Raw genomic sequence first — 20,153 nt, forward strand, 5'->3', positions numbered from 1 at the left:
AAGGGCTGGAAGTGGCGCTGTGGCTCACGTGGTAGAGCGCCAGCCCCGAGCAAAGGAAGCCAGGGACAGTGCCCCAGGACTGGCAGAAACTAAGATTAAAATAGCGGAGCGAGAAGGTTAACCACGGGGATGTGGGCGAGGCGGCGTCGTGACGGGAACACGGGAGGATGCTGACGTCCTCGCCACGGGCGGGGCCGGGGTCCGGGCGGGGCCGGGGTCCGGGCGAGGCCGGGGGCCGGGCGCAGGGCCCCGGGGGCTCACGGCGTGGCCCCGAGGAAGGCCGCGGCCGAGACCCTCGCGCTTCCTCCGCGTAAACCCGGCTGTGCCCCAGCCGCGCAGCCTCCGCGGGCCCTGCGTGTGGGCTGCTGATAGAGGTTTCTTCTTGCCAGTCTAGGTTGGTAAAGAATGAGGTGCCATACCTCCTCTGGACTATCAAAAGGGATGTCATCGACTACCACAGTCTGAGCGGAGACCAGATGCTAAACCACTATGGGAAGACTGCGTCCTTCACCACTAAGGTGGGTGGGAGGCTCTGGGGCTTGGTCCCAGGCTGCAGAGGCCGTGCAGATGCCTGGGCTGGTGGGGGCCGTGGCTTCTGGAGGCCGACTTGCCGCTAGGAGCCATCCGGGGCTGGTCAGCCTCGGTCTCCGTCTGCCCAGGAGCCTGCGCACCGCCCACGGGTGGCGCTTTCCCAGAAGCCCAGATCCTAGGGCCCTCTCTGCCGTGCTCCGGGGCCCTGGGCGGTGCTGGGGACCGGGAAGCCCCTGGCTTGGAGCACACCAGCCAGGCCAAAGAGGTCCCGGGGGCTGGAGCCGGCCGCCCACCGCGGTCCCTGCCCTCGCTGTCTGCAGATCGGCCTGTGTGTGAACATGCGGAACTTGCCGTGGTATGTCCAGGCCAACCCGGATTCCTTCTTCCCACGCTGCTACGGCCTCTGCACCGAGAGCGAGAAGCAGGAGTTCTTGGGTGAGTGGCCGCAGCTCGAGGGTCCTCTCCCTGCCTGGGCGAGGACAGTGCGGAACCGCTTTGGACAGTACTGGAGAGGTAGACCAGAGGCAGCGAGGCTGGTGGAGTCTGTGGAGATGGGAGCTCCGTCTTAGCTGGAGGAGCGGGGGGAGGCTCCCGCTGCTCAGGCCAGGCCAGACCCGAGCCTGGCCCTGCAGGGGGTACAGCGGACGCAGCTGTGTTCCGCCTGTGTGCCGGACACAAGCACTGGAGGACTTGGACACCAGAGTGTGCAGGGCGTCCAATGCCCCTGAGATGGAGGTGGGAGATGCCGCAGGGGCCTGGAACATTCCTTGGGCCTTACTGGGATAGTCTGTGGAGTGGCCTAAGGTCGGAGGGCCAGGACAGGGCCTCGGCTGGGAGGGAGTAGCCAGGAGGGAAGGGGACATGTGGACAGGCAGGTCAGACCGACTGTAGTGCAGCAGTGGGGCCTCTGCAGGGGCTGCAACACTGGGCTGGGGGGGGGGGGGGCGCAGGGAGCCCCGTGGGGGCCCTGCCGCGTGCCCAGTCCCCAGCTCCAGAGGGGGCAGAGGGGGCCGAGGCCTCACTGTCCTTCCAGACGACTTCCGGCGCACGGTAGCTTCCAGCATTCTCAAGTGGGTGGTCAGCCACCAGAACCTCAGCAGAAGCAAGTTCAAGAGTAAAAAGGAGGAGCCCAAGACCAGTGACCCCAGCCTCAGGAAAGGTGCGGAGCAGGCAGGGCAGGGCCCGCAGGTTGGGGGGCCGCGGGGGCCGCGGGGTGGGGCCCAGCTGCTCCCGGAGAGGCACCGGTGTGTTTGGTTATCGTGAGCCCCTGCCCCGCTGGGGCTGTGGGCCTCGGCCTCCCCACAGCCCTGTTGGCAGAGCTGACGCAGCGCTGAGGTTCCGCCCACACGCAGCTGGGCTTTTCTTACGGTAGGTGTGCTGTGGACATCATTCCTTCATTCCATGCAAATATCTTCTACCAGGCTGTGGTTTTTCTCCCCAGGATCTTTTAGCAATGACTTTTACGTAGAAGATTCTGTTTATTTATTTATGTTTGCCAGTCCTGGGCCTTGGACTCAGGGCCTGAGCACTGTCCCTGGCTTCCTTTTGCTCAAGGCCAGCACTCTGCCACTTGAGCCACAGCGCCCCTTCCAGCTTTTTCTGGTTATGTGGTGCTGAGGAATCAAACCCAGGGCTTCATGCATGCTAGGCAAGCACTCTACCACTAAGCCACGTTCCCAGCCCTAATTTTAATTTAGTCTAATTTATTAATAATTTCTTTAATGAATCAAGCCTTTAATGTTGTATCTACAAAAGTCAACAAGAGCTGGTCACTTGTGGTTCACTTCTGTAAGCCTAGCTGCTCAAGAAGCTGAGATCTGAGTCTTGTAGGAAAGTCCATGAGACTCTTATCTCCAAAGAAGCACCCAAAAATCCAGAAGTGGAATTGTGGCTCAAGTGGTAAAGCACTAGCCTTGAGCAAAAAAAAAAGCTCAGGGACAGTGTCCCAGGCCAAGTTCAAGCCCCAGAACTGCCCCACCCCAAAAGTTAACAACAAAAAAAGTCACATGATTTTCTTCTAGTTTTATTTTCCTTGAAGTTTTGTAGTCTTCCAAATCCTTTTGAAGTTAGTTTTTGAGTGTGTTTTTTGGCACGTCACTGCCAGTTGCCCAGGTATCATGGGTGGAAAAGACTCACTTTGCTCTGCTGCTCATCTCGCTTGCTCCGCAGAGCGTGCTCAGTGGGCTTGCGGGGGCTTCTTTGGACTCTGTTCTGTTCCTTGCATCTTAATCAGGGCCGCCAGATGTCTTGATGTCCTCCAACTTTGTTCTCTGATACTGAGTTGACTGTTCTTCACTTGGCTCCTCCATAAAACGTTAGAATCCGTTTGTTGATATTCACAAATTAACTTTCTGTAATTTTGGATGGGACTGTGTACAGACAAGGTTGGGGAGCGTTGACACCTTGATAACACTGAGTCCTTCCTATCCAGGTATGTGGAGTATGATGACATTGGGAATGTGCCTCATGTCTCTATTTGTTTAGATCTTCAATCCTCTTTACCAATATTGTGATTTTTTCATATAGATTATATACATCTGTCTATCTATCTATCTATCTATCTATCTATCTATCTATCTATCTATCATCTATATCATTTGGGGAAGTGTCAATGTAAATGGAATTCCAGGATTTTTTTACTTAAATTGCTCATTTACTACCATGAAAGAAAGTGGTGAGCTATTATTTCTTGAAGTTTGTTTAGTTCTTTTGGGTTTTCTACATAAACAATCAGGTTATCCATCAATAAATATACTTTTTTTCCCCTTCCCAAACTATGTACCTTTCCTAATCTTACTTCATTCACTAAAATTTCTAGTATAATGTTGAAAGGTGTTGTGACATGAAACCCTGCATGTGAGCCCTGGAGTAGCGTGCTGTAGGCACAGGACTCAGTGTGTGTGAGCACTGGAGTAGTGTGCTGTAGTCACAGGACTCTGGGTGTGTGTGAGCCCTGGAGTAGCGTGCTGTAGGCACAGGACTCTGGGTGTGAGCACTGGAGTAGTGTGCTGTAGGCACAGGACTCAGTGTGTGTGTGAGCACTGGAATAGTGTGCTGTAGTCACAGGACTCAGTGTGTGTGTGTGAGCCCTGGAGTAGTGTGCTGTAGTCACAGGACTCAGTGTGTGTGTGAGCCCTGGAGTAGTGTGTGTGAACACAGGTATAGTGTGCTGTAGTCACAGGACTCAATGTGTGTGAGCCCTGGAGTAGTGTGCTGTAGGCACAGGACTCAGTGTGTGTGTGAGCACTGGAGTAGTGTGCTGTAGTCACAGGACTCTGTGTGTGTGAGCATTGGAGTAGTGTGCTGTAGTCACAGGACTCAATGTGTGTGAGCCCTGGAGTAGTGTGCTGTAGTCACAGGACACAGAGCGTGTGGGAGCACTGGAGTAGTGTGCTGTAGTCACAGGACTCTGTGTGTGTGAGCATTGGAGTAGTGTGCTGTAGTCACAGGACTCAATGTGTGTGAGCCCTGGAGTAGTGTGCTGTAGTCACAGGACTCAATGTGTGTGAGCCCTGGAGTAGTGTGCTGTAGTCACAGGACACAGAGCGTGTGGGAGCACTGGAGTAGTGTGCTGTAGTCACAGGGCTCGGTGGGTGTGAGCACTGGAGTAGTGTGTGTGAGCCCTGGAGTAGTGTGCTGTAGTCACAGGACACAGAGCGTGTGTGAGCACTGGAGTAGTGTGCTGTAGTCCCAGGACTCAATGTGTGTGAGCCCTGGAGTAGTGTGCTGTAGTCACAGGACTCAGCGTGTGTGAGCACTGGAGTAGTATGCTGTAGTCACAGGACTCAGTGTGTGTGTGAGCACTGGAGTAGTGTGCTGTAGTCACAGGACTCAGTGTGTGTGAGCACTGGAGTAGTGTGCTGTAGTCACAGGACTCAGAGCGTGTGTGAGCACTGGAGTAGTGTGCTGTAGTCACAGGACTCAGAGCGTGTGTGAGCACTGGAGTAGTGTGCTGTAGTCACAGGACTCTGTGGGTGTGAGCACTGGAGTAGTGTGCTGTAGTCACAGGACTCAGAGCGTGTGTGAGCACTGGAGTAGTGTGCTGTAGTCACAGGACTCTGTGGGTGTGAGCACTGGAGTAGTGTGCTGTAGTCACAGGACACAGAGCATGTGTGAGCACTGGAGTAGTGTGCTGTAGTCACAGGACTCTGTGGGTGTGAGCACTGGAGTAGTGTGCTGTAGTCACAGGACTCAGTGTGTGTGTGAGCCCTGGAGTAGTGTGTGTGAACACAGGTATAGTGTGCTGTAGTCACAGGACTCAATGTGTGTGAGCCCTGGAGTAGTGTGCTGTAGGCACAGGACTCAGTGTGTGTGTGAGCACTGGAGTAGTGTGCTGTAGTCACAGGACTCTGTGTGTGTGAGCATTGGAGTAGTGTGCTGTAGTCACAGGACTCAATGTGTGTGAGCCCTGGAGTAGTGTGCTGTAGTCACAGGACTCAATGTGTGTGAGCCCTGGAGTAGTGTGCTGTAGTCACAGGACACAGAGCGTGTGGGAGCACTGGAGTAGTGTGCTGTAGTCACAGGGCTCGGTGGGTGTGAGCACTGGAGTAGTGTGTGTGAGCCCTGGAGTAGTGTGCTGTAGTCACAGGACACAGAGCGTGTGTGAGCACTGGAGTAGTGTGCTGTAGTCCCAGGACTCAATGTGTGTGAGCCCTGGAGTAGTGTGCTGTAGTCACAGGACTCAGCGTGTGTGAGCACTGGAGTAGTATGCTGTAGTCACAGGACTCAGTGTGTGTGTGAGCACTGGAGTAGTGTGCTGTAGTCACAGGACTCAGTGTGTGTGAGCACTGGAGTAGTGTGCTGTAGTCACAGGACTCTGTGGGTGTGAGCACTGGAGTAGTGTGCTGTAGTCACAGGACTCAGAGCGTGTGTGAGCACTGGAGTAGTGTGCTGTAGTCACAGGACTCTGTGGGTGTGAGCACTGGAGTAGTGTGCTGTAGTCACAGGACTCAGAGCGTGTGTGAGCACTGGAGTAGTGTGCTGTAGTCACAGGACTCTGTGGGTGTGAGCACTGGAGTAGTGTGCTGTAGTCACAGGACTCTGGGTGTGAGCACTGGAGTAGTGTGCTGTAGTCACAGGACTCAGAGCGTGTGTGAGCACTGGAGTAGTGTGCTGTAGTCACAGGACTCTGTGGGTGTGAGCACTGGAGTAGTGTGCTGTAGTCACAGGACACAGAGCATGTGTGAGCACTGGAGTAGTGTGCTGTAGTCACAGGACTCTGTGGGTGTGAGCACTGGAGTAGTGTGCTGTAGTCACAGGACTCAGAGCGTGTGTGAGCACTGGAGTAGTGTGCTGTAGTCACAGGACTCTGTGGGTGTGAGCACTGGAGTAGTGTGCTGTAGTCACAGGACTCAGAGCGTGTGTGAGCACTGGAGTAGTGTGCTGTAGTCACAGGACTCTGGGTGTGAGCACTGGAGTAGTGTGCTGTAGTCACAGGACTCAGAGCGTGTGTGAGCACTGGAGTAGTGTGCTGTAGTCACAGGACTCTGTGGGTGTGAGCACTGGAGTAGTGTGCTGTAGTCACAGGACTCCGTGGGTGTGAGCACTGGAGTAGTGTGCTGTAGTCACAGGACTCTGTGTGTGTGAGCCCTGGAGTAGTGTGCTGTAGTCACAGGACTCAGTGTGTGTGTGAGCACTGGAGTAGTGTGCTGTAGTCACAGGACTCTGGGTGTGAGCACTGGAGTAGTGTGCTGTAGTCACAGGACTCAGAGCGTGTGTGAGCACTGGAGTAGTGTGCTGTAGTCACAGGACACAGAGCGTGTGTGAGCACTGGAGTAGTGTGCTGTAGTCACAGGACTCTGTGGGTGTGAGCACTGGAGTAGTGTGCTGTAGTCACAGGACTCAGCGTGTTCGTGAGCACTGGTGTAGCACACGCAGTGGCCGGCGTGTAGGCAGCAGGGACGTGCAAGGAAGCAGGGAGCTGGGCGTCCAGGTGGGGTGCCCCCCGAGGGCACCGTCGGTGGTGATGGGCAGCTCCCTGGCGATGGACCTGCAGGAGCGCAGGAGTCGCCCGGACAGGAAACGGTGTCTGCCCGTGACCAGAGGGGCCCTGCGGTGGGCCTGGGGGGCAGCCTCTGTCCCCTTGATGGAGGCCACGCTCCAGAACCTGCCTTGGGTTTCAGATCCCGATAACACTGACAACAGGTTCCGGGACCTCCCGGGCCGGCTGGTGGACGCGGCGTGCAAGGTGTGCCAGGCCTACCTGGGGCAGCTGGAGCACGAGGACATCGACAATTCGGAGGAGGCCACCAAGCACCTCTCAGAGGCCGAGTGGAATGACTTGATCCAGCAGTACTACTCCCTGGTCCAGTACGACACAGCCAGGGCTCCTCGGTGCCAGAGCTGGACGGAGCCCCCCGGGGTCGGGGGCTGCCTGGGCAGCGAGCCTGGGTGCGGGGGTGTCTGCCTCTGGTGTTGGGGCGCCTGTGTGGCTGCCGGGGAGCTTCTGCCGATCTAGCGGTACCCAGACCCTGTGTTGTCCATCTCCCGGGGCCCGGTGGGCTGGGGGGGGGCGCGGGACAGCCCTCCAGCCCTGTGCCTTCTCATCTTGCTTTCAGCGGTAATGCTTTCATCTCCAATTCGAGAAGCTACTTCTCACAGTGCCAGGCTCTGCTGAGTAAAATCACCTCTGTGAACCCCCAGACCGAGATCGACGGGTTCCGGAACATCTGGATCATCAAGCCAGCCGCCAAGTCCCGGGGCCGAGGTGAGTCCCAGCACAGGGTGCTCTCGTGGCTGTGGCGCCCGTGGGAACACAGATGGCGGCGGCCTTCTCCGTGCGGGGAGGGAGGTGTGGCCTCTGCTGAGCCGATGGATGCCAAGGCTGCCTGGGGCTCAGATCCCAGCGGGGTTGAGCCCCACCAGGCGTCCGTGCCTTCAGTGCAGGCTCCCTGCCGAGTGCTCAACTGGGGCTTGTCCATTCTGTCAGCTTTCCTGGCCAGTATTCCCGAGTCACACTGCCCTGCCGCGCTTTCCTGGCCAGTATTCCCGAGTCACACTGCCCTGCCGCGCTTTCCTGGCCAGTATTCCCGAGTCACTGCCCTGTGGCGTTCTTTTGTATTGCCAAGGTTAGATTCATCAGCTGGTGTGTTCTAGCCTCTAAGGTGGATGGAGCGCTCTGACGTCAGCAGCTCAACTCCTATTCCTCTGGTCCATTGTAGAACTCACTCGTGCAAACCGGACTCTAGGTGCGTCCTGGTGGCCTATGCCTGTCATCCTGGCTATACATGAGGCTAAGATCTGTGGATCACAGTTCAAAGTCAGACTCAAACAGAAAAGTCCCTGAGACTCTCATCCCCAATTAACCAGCAAGGAAAAAAAAGAAAGGAGTGGCTCAAATGATAGAGCCCTATCCTTGAGCAAAAAAAGCCAAGTGAGAATTCAAGGCCCTGAGTCCAAGCACAAAAGAGAGAAGGGGGAGAGGTAGGGGAAGAAAAAGAGAGGCAGAAGGAAGGGAAGGGAAAGGAAAGGAAGGGAAGGGAAGGGAAAGAGGGAATGAAAGAAGGGAGGAAGGAAGGAAGGAAGGAAGGAAGGAAGGAAGGAAGGAAGGAAGGAAGGAAGGAAGGAAACGAAAACCAGGTTCTATCTTGGCAGCTGGTCCTAAACACCTGTGAATTCTTGTCTGTGGTGTGCTCACCACTCTGTTTGGATTTTCTGCCATTTCTCCTCAAATTGCAGCCATGACTGTAATTTTTGCTGATAAGGGTTATATGTGTTTTCTAGTCTGATTCCTGTCTCCAAAGAAGTAACTTGTGGTTGCATTTTTTTTTTCAGTTTTCCTATGAGGGATTTTTTTTTTTTTTTTTTTTTGGCAGTACTGGGGTTGACCTCAGGGCCTCGTGCTATATACACTTCCAAACCCCGTGAGGAAAAAAAACCTCCTCTTTACCTATGCATTAAGTGCTAAGCTCATTTATTCCAGACTTCCCTGCCCAGTAATAAATGCTTCGGAGCTATGAACTTTTCCTATGTGACTTAAGCTATAACCTTCCCTTTTTGCAGAATGTTGTTTTCCTTAATTTATAGAGAGCTTTAGTGTGGATAGTCTGCTTGCCTTCTTAAGTTGCTGGATTCCAAAGAGTTTTCACACTTCACAAGTGATTTGTGTGTGGTTTTAAGGGTCTCTGTTAATGTGTCGTTTCATTGCATTCCTTCCTGGACACGTGTGTGGCCCTCTCCTGGTGCCCACAGGACGCTCGGGGCTTCCCTCTGCTCTGCCCGGTGCCCTCCCTCTGCTCTGCCCGGTGCCCTCGCCCTGCCGGCCCCGGGCTGAGCCTCTCCTGGTTCCCACAGACGCTCGGGGCTTCCCTCTGCTCGGCCCGGTGTCCCCGCCCTGCCGGCCCTGGGCTGATCCCATTCCTGTCCCCAAGAGCCTCTGTCTCCTCCCAGCCACCAGGCAGTCCCTTCCTTCCTGCTGCAGACACCTGTGCCCCAGGACGCCCCACAGAGAGGCCAGCCCTGCTGCTCGGCCCACTGCACCTCTCTCCGTGGGGGCTGCCTGCGCCCTTTCCCGTCCCTGGAGGCCCGGGGTGCAGGGCCGGGTGGCCTGCAGCACGTGGTTGCAGTATTCTGAGCATTCTCTCCAGGCAAGGTCACACCTTGATGTAACTGAGGACGGGAACTCAGCGGGCGCTGCAGGCGGAGCCCGCCTCCGGCCTGTCTTAGTCAGAATTGTCCAGATGGTGCCCCAGATCTCAGCAGCTCTGACAGTTTGCTGGTCCCCTGTGCTTGCTGTCCACTGCAGGCAGGTCTATGCAGGTGGCAGGGGTGATCTACCAGTCAGGGCCTCCGCCTGGGCTCGCATTCCCAGGGCTCCAGGGTTGTCGCGGCAGACAGAGGAAGGTGGGCGGGGGGGGGGGGTCTTGCTGGCACGCAGTGCTGCATCCCTGCAGTTCACGGCATTCCAGCCCTGCCTCCCGGCTCACTCCAGGCCGTGCAGCCTGGCTGTGTGGACAAGGGCAGCAACGGAGAGCCTGCTTCCACCTCCATCCCAGCCCACCCCATCACAACAGTCCCTCTTTAGTATAAGCCGTCGCTGGACTAAAGGCCCTGCCACCGGGGCTCCTGCCCCCTTGCTCCTGTCACACCCTGGCCGCCAAGTCTTGGGCCGAAGCCTGGGCCCCATTCCATGTCTCTCCTGGTTCTGGGTCCTCTAGGTGTGAGGAGGGCAGGCGTGTGACAGGATTAACTGACAGGGACCAGCACTGACCACAGCCCACCCACCGAGTGCCACTGACCACAGCCCACCCACCGAGTGCCCGGCACTGACCACAGCCCACCCACCGAGTGCCACTGACCACAGCCATCCACCGAGTGCCCAGCACTGACCACAGCCCACCCACCGAGTGCCCGGCACTGACCACAGCCCACCCACCGAGTGCCCAGCACTGACCACAGCCCACCCACCGAGTGCCCGGCACTGACCACAGCCCACCCACCGAGTGCCCAGCACTGACCACAGCCCACCCACCGAGTGCCCGGCACTGACCACAGCCCACCCACCGAGTGCCCGCACTGACCACAGCCCACCCACCGAGTGCCCGGCACTGACCACAGCCCACCCACCGAGTGCCACTGACCACAGCCATCCACCGAGTGCCCAGCACTGACTACAGCCACCCACCGAGTGCCCGGGCACTGACCACAGCCCACCACCGAGTGCCCGGCACTGACCACAGCCCACCCACCGAGTGCCACTGACCACAGCCCACCCACCGAGTGCCCGGCACTGACCACAGCCCACCCACCGAGTGCCCGGCACTGACCACAGCCCACCCACCGAGTGCCACTGACCACAGCCCACCCACCGAGTGGCCACTGACCACAGCCATCCACCGAGTGCCCCAGCACTGACCACAGCCCACCCCACCGAGTGCCCGGCACTGACCACAGCCCACCCACCGAGTGCCGGCACTGACCACAGCCCACCCCACCGAGTGCCCGGCACTGACCACAGCCCACCCACCGAGTGCCCAGCACTGACCACAGCCCACCCACCGAGTGCCCGGCACTGACCACAAGCCCACCCACCGAGTGCCACTGACCACAGCCCACCCACCGAGTGCCCGGCACTGACCACAGCCCACCCACCGAGTGCCCGGCACTGACCACAGCCCACCCACCGAGTGCCCGGCACTGACCACAGCCACCCCACCGAGTGCCCGGCACTGACCACAGCCACCCACCGAGTGCCCGGCACTGACCACAGCCCACCCAACCGAGTGCCCGGCACTGACCACAGCCCACCCACCGAGTGCCCGGCACTGACCACAGCCCACCCACCGAGTGCCCAGCACTGACCACAGCCCACCCACCGAGTGCCCAGCACTGACCACAGTTCACCTGCAAAGTGCCAGACACTGACCACAGCCCACCCACCGAGTGCCCAGCACTGACCACAGCCCCATCCATCAAGTACCCGCCTGCCACGCTGCCTTCTGGCTCTGCGTTGGTGCCAGGGGTGAGCTCAGCATGGCCTTTGCCACCCTATGCCAAGCCGGCCCCCCGCTCTTGCAGACATCGTGTGCATGGAGCCGCGTGGAGAACATCCTGGAGCTGGTGGCTACAGAGCACCCAGCCACCAAGGACAATAAGTGGGTGGTGCAGAAGTACATCGAGACGCCGCTGCTCATCTATGACACCAAGTTTGACATCAGGCAGTGGTTCCTGGTCACAGACTGGAACCCCCTGACCATCTGGTTCTACAAGGAGAGCTACCTGCGCTTTTCCACACAGCGCTTCTCCCTGGACAACCTGGACAGGTCAGTGAGCTCCAGGTCCCCGGCAGCACCTGAGGCCTGGGGTGTGCAGAGATGAGGGACCCCGACTGCTCGCCACTCGGTACACTTGAGATCCCGACACCACCAAGGTTCCGGGGCCCCAGGGCCATCTGGGCTCAGACACTCAGGACAGGGTGTCCGGCTGGACAGACCCCACCTCGCAGGCAGACAGGGAGACCCCGGTCTGAAGCCTTGGCAATGAGCTAAGGTTCTGGCCAGCCTCTCCTGAGAAGGACCCCCTCTGATGGTTTTCTGGCGGTCACCCGGGGTAGCCCTGGGGCCTTTGCGTGAAGGTCAGTCAGAGGTTCAGCAGATTTTGCTGGGGCAGCAGCCCCGTCTGCAGTCACACCTGCCAGGTCGCATAGGGTGCAGTGGTGAGATGTGGAGCCTCTGGTCTCACCTGTGTGCTGCCGCTGGGTCTCCTGTCCAGCTGGGGCCAGTGACTCATGAGTGTAACCCTAGCTACTCCAGAGGCTGAGACCTGGAGGGGCACTTCAAAGCTAGCCGAGCAGAAAACTCCATGGTGAGACTCACGCCTGCCTTCCTTCCTTCCTTCCTTCCTTCCTTCCTTCCTTCCTTCCTTCCTTCCTTCCTTCCTTCCTTCCTTCCCTCCCTCCCTCCCTTCCTCCTTCCCTCCCTTCCTCTTCCCTCCCTCCCCCCTTCCCTCCCTCCCTATCTATTTATTTACTTTGGTCCTGGGACTTGAACTCAGGGCCTGGGAGCCGTTCCTGAGCTCTTTTGCTCGAGGCTAGCACTCTGCCACTTTGAGCCACAGCGCCTGGCCACCGGGAGACATGCATTCTGCATCCTAGGCCGGGCGGGTGTGTCCTGCCTGCGCTCAGCTGTGGCAAGGGGCCTGGACCTTCTCGTCTGCGTGGATGAAGGGCTCGCTCTACTCGGTGGGGCCGGGAACGCTGGCCCATCCCATGGCTTTTGCACTCCAGCTTCCTCCCACTGGTTACCAGCCCCTAGCCCCCGGCTCTGTGCCCAGCAGGTGGGACCCTGCCCTGTCCGGTTTTCTGGTGGTTAATTGAAGCTATGAGTCTCACAGGGACGTTTCTGCCCCAGCTGGCTTTGAACGGTGATCCTCAGATCTCAGCCTCCTGAGTAGCTAGGATAACAGGCGTGAGCCACCAGTGCCAGGCCTGAGTCTCTATCTTTTTCTTTTTAGTTACAAAATGCTGTCAGTTTTTTAATGTTAAAAGTCCACTTTAGACATTGCTTTGTATGCATATTTCAGAACCAGCAAAGTGAACAGACTGTACCTCAAAAGTATTTACTTAGTGTTTCATTTTAATTTGTATTAACACTGTTTAAATTAAAGCCAGATAATTACACTAAATTCCTTATTATCTTTTCCAAGGAAATTAGCTGGCATTTTAAAATAACTTTAAACAACATATATTTTATAAGCTTGTCTCCCAAAGGAGCTCAGGTAATAATTTAGAAGGCAATATCTCTTCACAATTTTAATTGTTCTCGGAGTAGAGTAAAAATAAAAACATGCCAATACAGCCTAGAAAGGCTTAAATATTCAGGAAGTATTTTAAGCTCAACTCTTCATAACTCAATATACTTTTAGGGTTTTCGTAAGATTTAAATAGTTTTTAAGAGATGAGCTCACTGCAAATTGTTAATTCAGTATAGTTACCAACTTGATATTCCTGAGGTAAAATGACTATAACATGCTAATAAGCACAGGATCGAAGATGCTATTACTGAACTGGGGAAAACAAATGAAATCCTAGACTAGAAGGGGAAGAAAGTAAATACATCTCTCCTCCAACTCTAGGTAGGCAAAAGAAAAAAATCATGATTTGCAAAAGGACAGGCCATAGGTAATAAAAAAAACAAAAAACAAACAAAAAAAAAAAAAACACAAATGGGCTGGGAATATGGCCTAGTGGCAAGAGCGCTTGCCTCCTACACATGAAGCTCTCGGTTCGATTCCCCAGCACCACATACACAGAAAAAGCCAGAAGTGGTGCTGTGGCTCAGGTGGCAGAGTGCTAGCCTTGAGCAGGAAGAAGCCAGGGACAGTGCTCAGGCCCTGAGTCCAAGGCCCAGGACTGGGCCAAAAAAACCCAAAAAAAACAAACAACAACAAAAAAAACAAATGATCTACTGAAAAGTTGTAACAGTACAAAAGTTGTAACAAACAGTACAAGAAATGTATCCAATGCCTAACGTATGAAACTGTAACCTCTCTGTACATCAGTTTTATAATAAAAACTTAAAAACAAAAAAAAAACAAATGATCTACTGAAAAGTTGTAACAAGTATATGATCAAATTGTTTTTTGAGACTTTTGAGGTACAGCGTTAATGTTACAATATTTTTAAATAAAATATAGACTGTTTTATCAAAAATACTTATACATTCTGTTACAATATATTGCTTTTTCCCTCAGTTACTGCCAATATAAAATCTGGATCCAGTGGCCCAAAATGCACAAATGCACTTAATGTAAATGCTGTAGTTTGAGGTGTCTGCTTGGCCACTGTACAAAAGTGATGAATTAGTGAAATTACATTTACGCCTACAACACAGAATACATTACAACCTGTACGTATACATGTTCACAGCATGTATGTACAGAAAGAAAACCAAGCTATAGCTCCCTGCTACAGCAGACACAAGAGTAAGATGGACCAGGGTGATATATGTAGAGTGCATATCAAAAAGGGATATTCAGGTTCACTGATTTTGGGAGAAGATATGCTGAGTCTCTATCTTAATCAGAAAAAAAAACAACCTGGCAGGGAGGCACGGCTCAACTGGTAGCATGCTAGCAGTAAGCAAAACATGCTATGCAAGAGTGTTTGAGGTCCAGTATAGGCACAGAAATGAGAGGGGTTGTGCCCTACTGGCGTGCACAGGTGAGAAAACGGGCTCAGGAGGTTGTTACTAATAGGGAGCCTCTGGTGTGTCCCTAGCCCTGCCATGGTGTCCCCTCCACGGAAGGCCCCGGACTGAGGGCCTCAGCTGTGTCCCTAGCCCTGCCATGGTAGCTAAGGGGCCCAAGAATGCTGATCACAGAGCCAGGGGTACTCTGTCCCACTAGGCCTGTTGAAGCTGCCCTGTGCCAGGCCAGGCCTAAGTTCCTGGGGACTGGCGGGGCACGGCAGGCTGCCCGTGGCCTCAGGGACTCGCTCCCCACAGTGCCATCCACCTGTGTAACAACTCCATCCAGCGGCGGCTGAAGAATGACAAGGAGCGCAGCCCCCTGCTGCCTGGACACAACATGTGGACCAGCTCACGCTTCCAGGAGTACCTGCAGAAGAGGGGCCGCGGGGCAGCCTGGGGCAGCATCATCTACCCGTCCATGAAGAAGGCCATCACCAACGCCATGCGCGTGGCCCAGGACCACGTGGAGCCCCGGAAGAACAGCTTCGAGCTCTACGGGGCGGACTTCATCCTCGGGCGGGACTTCAAGCCCTGGCTGATTGAGATCAACTCCAGCCCCACCATGCACCCGTCCACCCCGGTCACCGCCCAGCTCTGCGCCCAGGTGCAGGAGGACACCATCAAGGTCGTCGTGGACCGGAAGCTGGACCGAAACTGTGACATCGGCAACTTTGAGCTTCTGTGGAGACAAGTGAGTGCCATCCCCCAGCGGCCGGTCCTGGGTTGGGCCAGGGGCCCCACGTAACCACTCTGCTTCCCGGCCACCGGGAGACATGCATTCTGCGCCCTAGGCCGGGCGGGTGTGTCCTGCCTGCGCTCAGCCATGGCAAGGGGCCTGGACCTTCTCGTCTGCGAGAATGAAGGGCTCGTTCTACTCGGTGGGGGCCCGGGAACGCTGGCCACCAGCCAGGATCGCCCATCCCGTGGATGACCTTCCTCCCTCTTGTTACCAGCCCCCAGCCCCTGACTGTGCCCAGAAGACGGGACCCCTCCTCAAGGAAGCTTAGAGGCCACTAACCCTACCCCCCTCCAGGCCCTTGGGGTGTCCTCCATAGCTGGACCTCCTTTAGATGAGGCCTCCTCGTCCTGCGGACTCCCAGAGGACTAGGCCACGAGACAGGTGAACTGCTGTCTCTGGAGCCCTGACCTGCCCGTCGGGCCCTGGGCCATGGGCGGCCAGGCTGTGGAAAGGAGCACCCTGCAGCCATCTGAGCAGTCAGGAGGCCTGGCCAAGGCCTCCCTCTCGGGCCCTAGGTCTGGATGGCAGAGCCCTGGAGAGGGCGTGCGGATCCCTGAGCATGGGCCCCCTGCAGGCCCGTGAGCTTCCAGGGGGTCTGTGCCAGGCCCCGGTTGCTCCTACCGAGTCAGGGGACCCTGACCTGCCACCTCCTCTTCCAGCCTGCGGTGGAGTTGCCCCCGTTCAGCGGGTCCGACCTCTATGTGGAAGGAATCAATGTGAGCAAGGCCAAGAAGCCCACGCCCCACCTCACCACCTTCAACTTAGACATGCTCCCAGAGGCACAGACTCTTAAGGTGCAGGGCTCCTGGCCCAGGCCGGACTCGGTAGGGGGACCGCCCGGCCCAGCCCCGCAGGAGGACTGGAAACGGGAGAATTCAAGGGCTTCCTCCAGCTGGACGACACTTGTGCACCAGCCGGTGGAGAGGAGCTGTCGAGCAAGACCCGCCCACCTGCGCCCTGCCTGTAACCACCCACGTGCAGACAGTAAGGCCTCCAAAAGTGGCCTGGCCAAAGCCCGGCTCCCCAAGGCCTTGGATCCAAGCCTCCTGAGCGTGCACCCCCTGGTGCCTGTGCTGCAGTCGGTCAAGACCATAGGGAACGCCTTGTCTCAGCTCCCCAAGGCACCAGGTAAGGGCGGGGGGGGGGGGGGGACGGCTGGCTCGGCTGGGGCTTGGGGTCCTTGCAGTCTCGGGTGGCGGCCAGCCCGCTGAGCCAGCTGGCAGGAGTGGCGCCGTGGGGTCCTGGGGCACCATCTGGTGGGCCTCTCCGCAGGACCCCTCGGTGGGGGAGGGCGGGGCGCTGAGCGGAGTCCCAGCCGCGCCAAGGACGGGGCGTCAGGGAGGCCGGCAGGCACGTTGTCCTCTGCAGGTTCTGGGGATGCTGATGCGTCCGTGGCACCGGGTGAGGTGACGGGGCCCGTTGGTGCCCTGGGGCTCCCCGGGTGCCTGGAAGCCAGCCGCAGGCCATAGAGGCTCAGGTCGCGCCTCAGGTGCCATCCCCTCCCGGGGCACTCGCTCTGTCTGTCTGTCTGTCTGTCTCTGTCTTCCCCCCCCCCCCCAGTCTGGTCCTGCACAGCCCTCCCTGCCCTCCTACGTGCCTTCCCTTGGGTGGTGAAGTGTTCCAGGGTCGGGGGCCTTCTGCTGTTCTGGCCCCAGGGCCTGGTGCACAGCAGGTGTTGGGCATTCGCTGGACTTACAGAGGTTCCCGCAGCCCGGGGGACCTGGGCAGGGGACCTCGTGCCCCTGCGGTCAGGCAGTGCCTTGGACGATGTCCCCCGGCCCTCGTCTGGCCTGTGTCAGGTCTGCTAGCCCCACGTCAGGCTCTCAGAGCACCGGGGGCTTGCAGCTGGTCAGCAGACTGCGCGGTTCCCCCTCATCACCCATCTGAAGCACCTGTGGTCAGGGCCGCCCCTTCCACGAGTCTCCTTCTCCACCAACCCCACCAACCCCCTCGAGGGACTGAGCTCTGTGTTCATGTCTGTACACTGAATATTATGACTGCATTCACCCACCTTGCCCCCTCCTTTTGACTGACCACCCCGCCCCTAGCTCTCTCCTTTACAACATGTTTCAGCTTCCTGGCATTCATTTTGTTAAACTTCAGAAGAGTTACACCATTGCGATTTTCCTCTGAAAAGACAGAAATTTATTTCTCATTGTCCTGGACAGGAGGCTGAAACTGGGGCGTCAGCAGGCCTGTGCTCCTCTCCTCGTAGGGCTCGGAGGAGAATCCTCCTGTTCCACCGATCCCGGGGCTGGTGATGGTGCCACCCTGCGTCTGTCTGCACGCGGATTCCTCCGTGTCACTGTCTTCAAATCTCCCTTTTATGAGGCCCGCCCTATTCAAACATATCCTCGTTTATTGGTTACATTTGCCAAAAAAAAAGGGGGAGGAGGCTATTTTCAAGTGAGGAAAGTTCTAGTTAGGCATGTACTTGGGGGCCCCACTTTACCGAGTGTTCGAGTGCAGCCCAAGGCCTGTGTTGACTGGCAACCTGACCAGCATCCAGCGGATGGCCAGCCCGGCATGCGCTGCTCTACTGAGTGCTGACAGACGCCCGCCCCACCGAGTCCCTCCCACTGCACCAGCTAGTGAGGGGAAACCAGCCATGTTCAGACATCTGATTTCCTCTCTTGGGGAGCTGCCCGTTGACTGGTCTCACTCTCCTCCATTGACAGCAGTGTCTATTCTGGACCCTTCCTTTTTGTCCCATTGTATCGCAAATGCCATCTCCTACCCTGGACTTGTCTTTTTACTTCTTTTTTTTCCTTTTTGGTGGTCCTGGGACTTGAATTCTGGGCCTGAGTGGTGTCCCTGAGCTTCTTTGGCTCAAGCTAGCGCTGTGCCACTTAGGGTATTTTTCTGGGCAGTTTATTGGAGAGGAGAGTCTCGCGCACTGTCCTGCCTGGGCTGGCTTCCAACCACGACCCTCAGATCTCAGCCTCCTGAGTAGCCAGGTTACAGCCTTGGGCCCCTGGTGCCTGGCTGGCTTTTTACTTCCTCTTGATGTCTTAGCTGTGGTCAGGTTCGCGGGCTCTTTTGGTTGCCTACACTTCTCTTGTGGTATTGACATTGCATCGCCTATGGCCTCTCTCCAGACTCTCTGGAGGCTTTGCTCCTGTCTGTCTGCTATTTTTGCCAGCACTTGTTCATCTCTGGTGGGGGCCGGCAGTGTCAGGGCGGGGCTGTGTTGGCCGTGGGCAGGGTCCGCATGGGGCTGTGGGGGAAACGGGTGTGGCTGGCGGTGGGCGGAGTCTGCCGGAGCAGGGGGCTGTGGGCGGGGCCTGATCATCAACAGGCGGGGTCAGGGGTGGTGGTGGCGGCGGTGGGCGGGGCCGGAGGTGGGCGGAGTCTGCCGGAGCAGGGGGCTGTGGGCGGGGCCTGGTCACCAACAGGTGGGGTCAGGGGTGGTGGTGGCGGCGGTGGGCGGGGGCCGGCGGTGGGCGGGGCCGGCGGTGGGCAGAGCCTTGCTGGAGCAGGGGGCTGAGGGCGGGGCCTGATCACCAACAGGCGGGGTCGGGGGGGTGGTGGCGGCGGTGGGCGGGGCCGGCGGTGGGCGGGGCCGGCGGTGGGCGGAGCCTTGCTGGAGCAGGGGGCTGAGGGCGGGGCCTGATCACCAACAGGCGGGGTCGGGGGTGGTGGTGGCGGCGGTGGGCGGGGCCGGCGGTGGGCGGGGCCGGCGGTGGGCGGAGCCTTGCTGGAGCAGGGGGCTGTGGGCGGGGCCTGGTCACCAACAGGCGGGGTCGGGGGGGTGGTGGCGGCGGTGGGCGGGGCCGGCGGTGGGCGGAGCCTTGCTGGAGCAGGGGGCTGTGGGCGGGGCCTGGTCACCAACAGGCGGGGTCGGGGGGGGTGGCGGCGGTGGGCGGGGCCGGCGGTGGGCGGAGCCTTGCTGGAGCAGGGGGCTGTGGGCGGGGCCTGGTCACCAACAGGCGGGGCCGGCGGTGGGCGGGGCCGGCGGTGGGCGGAGTCTGCCGGAGCAGGGGGCTGTGGGCGGGGCCTGATCATCAACAGGCGGGGTCAGGGGTGGTGGTGGCGGTGGGCGGGGCCGGAGGTGGGCGGAGTCTGCCGGAGCAGGGGGCTGTGGGCGGGGCCTGGTCACCAACAGGCGGGGTCGGGGGTGGTGGTGGCGGCGGTGGGCGGGGCCGGCGGTGGGCGGGGCCGGCGGTGGGCGGAGCCTTGCTGGAGCAGGGGGCTGTGGGCGGGGCCTGGTCACCAACAGGCGGGGTCGGGGGTGGTGGTGGCGGCGGTGGGCGGGGCCGGCGGTGGGCGGGGCCGGCGGTGGGCGGAGCCTTGCTGGAGCAGGGGGCTGTGGGCGGGGCCTGGTCACCAACAGGCGGGGTCGGGGGGGTGGTGGCGGCGGCGGGCGGGGGCGGGGCTGCGGGCGGGGCCGGCGGCGGGCGGGGCCGGCGGCGGGCGGGGCCGGCGGCGGGCGGGGCCGGCGGTGGGCGGGGCCGGCGGGTGGGCGGGGCCGGCGGTGGGCGGAGTCTGCCGGAGCAGGGGGCTGTGGGCGGGGCCTGATCACCAACAGGCGGGGTCAGGGGTGGTGGTGGCGGTGGGCGGGGCCGGCGGTGGGCGGAGCCTTGCTGGAGCAGGGGGCTGTGGGCGTGGCCTGGTCACCAACAGGCGGGGTCGGGGGGGTGGTGGCGGCGGCGGGCGGGGCCGGCGGCGGGCGGGGCGGGGCGGGGCTGCGGGCGCGGCCGGCCGTCCTGCGGGGCGGTCCCTGCCGGCTCTCAGCACCCTTCTCCCCGCAGCGGCGCTGCCCGGGGACCTCCGAGCGCCCTGCCTGGTGTGCCGGGGCTCGGTGCCGCCGGCCGGGCCCTGCAAGCGCTGCCGCTCCTTCTGCGCCTCGGTGCTGCAGGGCGTCTCCTTCGTGCCTCTGGGCAGCGCGCAGCCCGGCAGTCCGTGGAGCCCGTGACCAGGACCAGGACCAGGACCAGGGCCGGACCGAGGCGTGCCAGGCCCCCGCGGCCCCGGAGCGAGGATCTGGGAGACCCACGCGTAGATGAGGGACCTTGTATACAGAGCTATTTTAGAGAAATTGCAGTCGCCACTGCGGAGTTTCTTTAGGAGCCCCGCCCCGCCCCGCGTCCGGGCTCCGCGGGGAGCGCCCCCACCGCCCGCGCCCGCCCAGCGCGCCCCCCCAGCGCCCCCCTCCGCCCCCGCCCGCTCCCCCGCCGCGGTGGGTCAGCACGCGCGGC

The 20,153-nt window shown here is 59.0% G+C and overlaps 1 protein-coding gene across 1 annotated transcript; it reads left to right on the forward strand.

Moving 5' to 3' along the window:
* Positions 1-394: 394 nt before the first annotated feature.
* Positions 395-19,870, forward strand: Ttll8 (tubulin tyrosine ligase like 8). Its single transcript, XM_048353331.1, is given in 13 exon segments — positions 395-518; positions 852-966; positions 1,514-1,690; positions 6,654-6,840; positions 7,089-7,237; positions 11,047-11,063; positions 11,065-11,291; positions 14,472-14,907; positions 15,615-16,083; positions 16,228-16,356; positions 16,611-16,702; positions 18,098-18,296; positions 19,707-19,870. Coding segments are annotated over 13 exon segments (2,403 nt in total). The 5' UTR covers positions 395-476.
* The last annotated feature ends 283 nt before the right edge of the window (positions 19,871-20,153 follow it).

This window comes from Perognathus longimembris, chromosome 1 (assembly GCF_023159225.1).
Source record: "Perognathus longimembris pacificus isolate PPM17 chromosome 1, ASM2315922v1, whole genome shotgun sequence".
NCBI lineage: Eukaryota > Metazoa > Chordata > Mammalia > Rodentia > Heteromyidae > Perognathus > Perognathus longimembris.